At 45.7% G+C, this 6327-nt stretch overlaps 1 protein-coding gene across 1 annotated transcript in view; it reads right to left on the bottom strand.

The window, feature by feature from the left end:
• Positions 1–986: 986 nt before the first annotated feature.
• The window catches only part of LOC119352360 (putative cyclin-dependent kinase F-2), a 30756-nt gene continuing 25415 nt past the window's right edge, over positions 987–6327 (bottom strand). The window contains exon 3 of the mRNA XM_037619028.1: positions 987–1747. Coding sequence (XP_037474925.1) covers positions 1031–1747 — 717 coding nt within the window. The 3' untranslated portion in view covers positions 987–1030. The remainder of the gene's footprint in view (positions 1748–6327) is intronic.

Below are 6327 nucleotides of genomic sequence, written 5' to 3' on the forward strand. Positions count from 1 at the left end.
TGACCGAAAATGAAAATTCAGTTGCCTGACATATAGCTAAAGTGAAAAATGATAACGATGTACTACATGTTCAGTACAAACGCAGCAGTCAAGTAGCCATCTCTCAGCTCAGATCTGTTGAGGAGGAGACCTGAAATGGAGATGAATTGCCGAGCTTTAAATAGACTTGCACAAGAAGATGTGACTTGCATTGCAATGGAAGTAAAGCTCAGCCATGATGAGACCGGAGCCAAAAAAAAAAGCTTAGGTACGCAAGGATTTTTATAGAGATTTTTCCCTTTCCTTGTATTATACGGATTTTTATACTGATTTTGAGACAGAGGAGGTAGCCATATTTTTTCAGTGGAATCTGTTACCACACATCAAAGAATTTAAGTCTTTGTTGGTTATAGAAAAACTTGATTGCCTGTTTACTGCTGTGCAGATTTCATGTGTGTCGCTCTGAACTGATGAAACCCAACTTGCTACTAGTAGAATATCCTTCTTAGGTCTGAGACATTCAGCATTTTTTTTTCTTCCTTGGACTTCACATCTATTTAATCTATGCATCAACATCGATTTTCTCAACCAGATTCAGAAGCTTAGCAGATTCAGACTGGTTATAGAAAGCTCAACCAGATTCAGAAGGTTAGCAGCAATCACCGTTACATCAAGATCATTTTTTTTTCAACCAGATTCAGAAGCTTATCATATTCAGACAGGTTATAGAAAAGCTCAACCAGATTCAGATGCACAACTATTCAGACGCACCACTATCACCACGATGCGTAAAATGGAGCTCTTTTAGCCAATTCCATTTCTAGCACGCCATCAGGATTCAGGATAGACATTGTTCGTCCATCAAGTAATTTCCATGCTACAGTAACTGAATCATTGATTGCTAAAGTCAAATAATTACATGAACAGGAACACATAACTAAGATTCGTGCAACTGATTACACAGTAACACAGCAGTTAAGCTAAGTCAGTGGCACTGCAATGAAATAATTAACCAGTGGCACTGCATCTATCAGATGCTACATCAAGCTAATTAACTCTTCAGCGACACAAAGCCAGGGTGCTCTGCTCCTTTGGGCTTGCTGAACCACCGGTGCTCGAGCGCTTCCGCCGCCGTGATCCTCTCGGCGGGGTTGAAGGCAAGCAGGCCGGTGAGGACCTCACGCCCGGCTTCCGAAAGCTCCTCGAAGAACTCCAGGTCGAGCTTCCCCGTAGAAGTGATCTGATCTCGCAACTTGTAAATCTCGGCGAGCAGCTCCTCCTCTGTGTCCGCCATGAAGAGGGTCGCGCCGGCCAACATCTCCGCCATGATGCACCCAAGCGCCCACATGTCCACGGCCTGGCCGTAGTACCGGTTGCCTTCCAGCTGCTCCGGTGAGGTGTAGATCAGGGTGCCGACACAGCACTCCTCATAGGGCACTCCGGCCGGCTTCGCCCGCATCGCCGACCCAAAGTCACCAACCTTGAGCCCGCCGAAGAAGCCGACCATGACGTTCTCCGGCTTGAAGTCCCGGTGGATGACGCCGGCTCCATGTATGTTCTTTGCAGCGTCCAGGAGCTGCTCCATCATCACGCGCGTCACGTCCTCGGATACAGGCCTCCAGAGCGACTCGCGGAGGGTGCGGCCGTCGGCGACGAGCTCCGTGACGAGGAACACGTCCCTTGTCTCGGCGTCCGTCGCCACATCCAAGATCTCGATAATCGACTCGTTTATAAAATTTTGAGGATCGAGGCTGTTTATGGGCTGGCACTGGCGGCGCGCGGGGGGATTCAGACAGATTTTGGGTACGAGTCGCGTTTACGCGGGTGACGCTTTTTTAAAAAAAAATTTACGCGGGTGACGCTCGCAGTCGCAGGGACAGCTCACTTTGAAATCTCTTCGTCACGCGCAAGGCAACTCGTACGCCATTCTCTCTCTTTTTGGTTCCGTTATATATATTTTTATTTTTGCGAATACAGATTTTTTAAAATGTTCAAACACTTCTAAAAAATTCAAGACTGATTTTAACTGTGTGAAAACTTCTTAAAATTACATGAATATTTCTATAATATTCATGCACGCATATTTTCCATCAACTCAAGGTTTTTTAAATGTGGACACTTCTTTTCCCTTTTCTATATGAAAATATATGAATATTTTCAAATTTGTGAACACCTTTTTATATTAAATGAAAAATTATTACAAAGGCATGAATACATTTTAAAATTACAAGAAGATTTTTAAATGTGTGTACACTTCTTTCAGTTATAAAATTTTATTAATTACTTGATGAATAAACTTTAATACTCCCTTTATAAAGTAGAGACCTACGTATTATATTAATTTATAGAGGGAGTACTTGATAGACAATTTAATATGCCCGTGCATTGCATCAGAAGAAATAGTACCCTTGCATTCATCCGTTTTAGTCCTTAAAAACTACACCATCATCAATTGCCACGACAACATAGGCCATGTGTTGCAATGGGAGCCGCACTCTCTTACTGAAAAACCACATTGTTTAGTCGACTAAGTGTCGGCATAGAACCACATCGCGCAAGACATGAGAATCATAGTCGATGAAGCTTCGACAAAGTTTTCTGCCCTTTTTTTTAGTGGCGAGGTTGGAGTTTCTCGTCATGTGGCAAGATTTGATGTCAGGTGCTTAAATATATGCAAGGGTTCAACTGCGATGACTACAAGTCCGGCGCACTGGTCCTTATGGGCACGTGCACAAAGATTTTCCCATTGACATCGACAAGGTCAAAACGGCTCCGGCAGAGAGCGGCGACAACAACTCATTATTGCGGCAGTAGTGGGTGTTCGATGGTCTTAGAGTCTCGATGTAAAAAATTTTAGATGCCTTGTGCTTCCGGTGAACTTTTATAACAGATGTGGTCTTTTCGCCTAAAAATCGTAAATAAGATGCAACCCTAAAATTTTAAAATGAAAATGGTATATCCAAGTTATTAATTTTTTTACTCCGCTGTTTTTAAAAATTTAATTAAACAATGTATGTATTCTTAGCTTAATCCAAACAAATTTGAGTTTGTTAGGAGTATGCTAGTTAACTAGGCTAGTGTAGCCGTGGGTGCTAGCGTGTTTGGTTAGGATTAGTATAAGTATGATCAAGGTTGCTGGATAATTAGTAGTACTGGTGAAATAGGAAAGTATAGACAAGTCGGTTTTGGAGTTTCCTTATGTTAGCATGAGTTCTATTTGGAGTAGGTAGCTTGTCCGTATAGGGCTTGGGTTCGCGATGGTCATGGTTGAGTATATATACACACGTGCGTGAGTTTATTGTAACCGTGAGAGAAAATAGAGAAAAGAAATAAAGAGAAAATAAGGGCACGACAAGGGCCCTTGGCTATCAGATTTTTGTGCGTGTGTGTACGTGCAGTTTGATGTGATCGATCCTGAGGGTGAATTTTCAACAATTGGTATCTAGAGCAAGGTTCAAGTGAAGCTGCGCTTGCCCCGGGGTGCGACCTTGCTAGCGCCTCGGGGCGGGCAATACAGTCGCCGGTGCAGCGACGAGAAAGAGCGGGCGGTATAATCGCTGGGTGATGCAGCGACAAGGAGAGCAGGCGATTTAGTCGTTGGGGGTGCAACGATGTGAAGGATCGGGTTGATTGTCGTTCGGCGGAGTGACGACGAGGAGGCGGCGATGACACTGTCGCAAGCGAGGCGACGGGTGATCGGCATTTGGTGGAATAACCTGGAGGAGGGCGACAGGGCTGTCGTCGGCAAGGCGTTGATGATCGTTGATGGTCATGGAGGTGCCGAAATTGCGACAGCATGGTGTTGGGGAACATAGTAATTTCAAAAATTTTCTACGCACACGCAAGATCATGGTGATGCATAGCAACGAGAGGGAAGAGTATCGTCCATGTACCCTCGTAGACCGTAAGCGGAAGCGTTATGAGAACGCGGTTGATGTAGTCGAACGTCTTCACGATCCGACCGATCCAAGTACCGAACGCACGGCACCTCCGAGTTCAGCACACGTTCAGCTCGATGACGTCCCACGAACTCCGATCCAGCAGAGCTTCACGGGAGAGTTCCGTCAGCACGATGGCGTGATGACGGTGATGATGTTACTACCGATGCAGGGCTTCGCCTAAGCACCACTACGATATGATCGAGGTGAATTATGGTGGAGGGGGGCACCGCACACGGCTAAGGGATTAATGATCAACTTGTGTGTTCTAGGGTGCCCCCTGCCCCCGTATATAAAGGAGTAAGGGGGGAGGCCGGCAGACCCCTGTAGGGCGCACCAGGAGAAGGAGTCCTCCTCCTAGTAGAAGTAGGACTACCCTTTCCTACTCCTTCTACACCAGTAGAAAACAAGGCTTTGGTCCAGGCCGGGTCAGCCCATTAGTCCCGGTTCAGTCCAGAACCGGGACCAATGTGGGCATTGGTCCCGGTTCGTGAGCCCAGGGGGGCGGCCGGGCCACGTGGGCCATTGGTCCCGGTTCATCTGGACCTTTTGGTCCCGGTTGGTGGGATGAACCGGGACCAATGGGCCTCGCTCCTGGCCCACCATCATTGGTCCCGGTTGGTGGCTTGAACCGGGACCAAAGGCTCCCCTTTAGTCCCGGCTCATGTCACCAACCGGGACCAATGAGGTGCCTATATATACCCCTCGCTCGCGAGCAGAGCACCCCAGTGCTCTGTTTTTCTCTGGCCGAGAGGGAGAGGGCTTTGTGGTGCTCTAGCTCACCTCCTATGCACATGAGGTGTTCGATGGAATGCTCGAGCCACACTACTTAAGTTTTCTCCTCTCGAAGGTCGACCTCCAAGCTCCATTTTCCTCGAGATTTGTCTAGATTTAGCGGTCCGTCACGCCCCGCCCCCGTCTTCACCGCCGTCGATCACCCGCGCCGATCTCATCACCGACACCACCGTGGTGAGCCTCTTGTTCTTATCTTCTTTCTGAAACGAAAAATATTCTTACTTGTATGTTTAGATAGATACTTGTATCATTTTCTTACATTTATTATTGCATCTTATATAGTGCGATGGTTTTGGTATCCGCCCCCGTCGGCCCTCGTCCTGTCTATGATTCGGATGTGGTATGTATATTATCTTTATAACTATTGGTTCATTTATTGTTTATGAAAATTATGCCAACCAACGTGACATGATTTTATTTATCTAGGATGTATGTGAATCGGAAATGCCAACCGACCCTATTGTCGAGAGGTTAAATTTAGTTGAAGAAGAAAACAATTTGTTGAAGGAAAAAATAAAAAAAATTGAGGAGGAGAAGATGATATTGGAGTTGCATGTTGCGGATGTCGTCGATGATCACAAGATCAAGATGGATGCAATGCGCTTGAAGATTAGAAAGATTAGAAAATATGCCATTCATACTGAGGCTTGGTATCATTATGCCGTTGGATCAATTGTTACCTTGGTTGCGATTATGATCGCATTTGTTTTCGCATTGAAATGTTTTACATAGTTTCATTGTATGGTTTAATTAATTAGATGCTCTGGAGAGCTATATGTTGTTAGATGAGAACTATGTATGCACTTTGGTTTTAATGTGATGAACTTCTATTAATTTGAACACTTAATTATATATAATGCACGCAGATAAACCGGCAATGGATGTACGGTGACAGACACACCCGCGAGTACATTAAGGGCGTGCATGAGTTTCTCGATGCGGCTGAGGCAAACAAGCAGAATGGTTTTATGTGTTGTCCATGCACTGAATGTGGGAATACGAGGTCTTACTCTAACCGGAAAATCCTTCACTCCCACCTGCTTTACAAGGGTTTCATGCCACACTATAATGTTTGGACGAGGCACGGAGAAATAGGGGTTATGATGGAAGACGACGAAGAAGAAGACTACGATGACAACTATGTGCCCCCTGAATACGGTGATGCTGCAACGGGGGGAGCTGGTGAAGATCAAGAGGAACTAGACGATGTGCCCAATGATGCTGCAACGGGTGAAGCTGCTGAAGATCAAGAGGAACCAGACGATGTGCCCGATGATGATGATCTCCGTCGGGTCATTGTCGATGCAAGGACGCAATGCATTAGTCAAAAGGAGAAGCTGAAGTTCGATCGCATGTTAGAGGATCACAAAAAAGGGTTATACCCCAATTGCGAAGATGGCAACACAAAGCTCGGTACCGTACTGGAATTGCTGCAGTGGAAGGCAGAGAATGCTGTGGCTGACAAAGGATTTGAGAAGCTACTGAAAATATTGAAGAAGAAGCTTCCAAAGGATAACGAATTGCCCGACAGTACATACGCAGCAAAGAAGGTCATATGCCCTCTAGGATTGGAGGTGGAGAAGATACATGCATGCCCTAATGACTGCATCCTCTA

The sequence above is a fragment of the Triticum dicoccoides genome, chromosome 1A (assembly GCF_002162155.2).
Source record: "Triticum dicoccoides isolate Atlit2015 ecotype Zavitan chromosome 1A, WEW_v2.0, whole genome shotgun sequence".
Classification (NCBI taxonomy): domain Eukaryota; kingdom Viridiplantae; phylum Streptophyta; class Magnoliopsida; order Poales; family Poaceae; genus Triticum; species Triticum dicoccoides.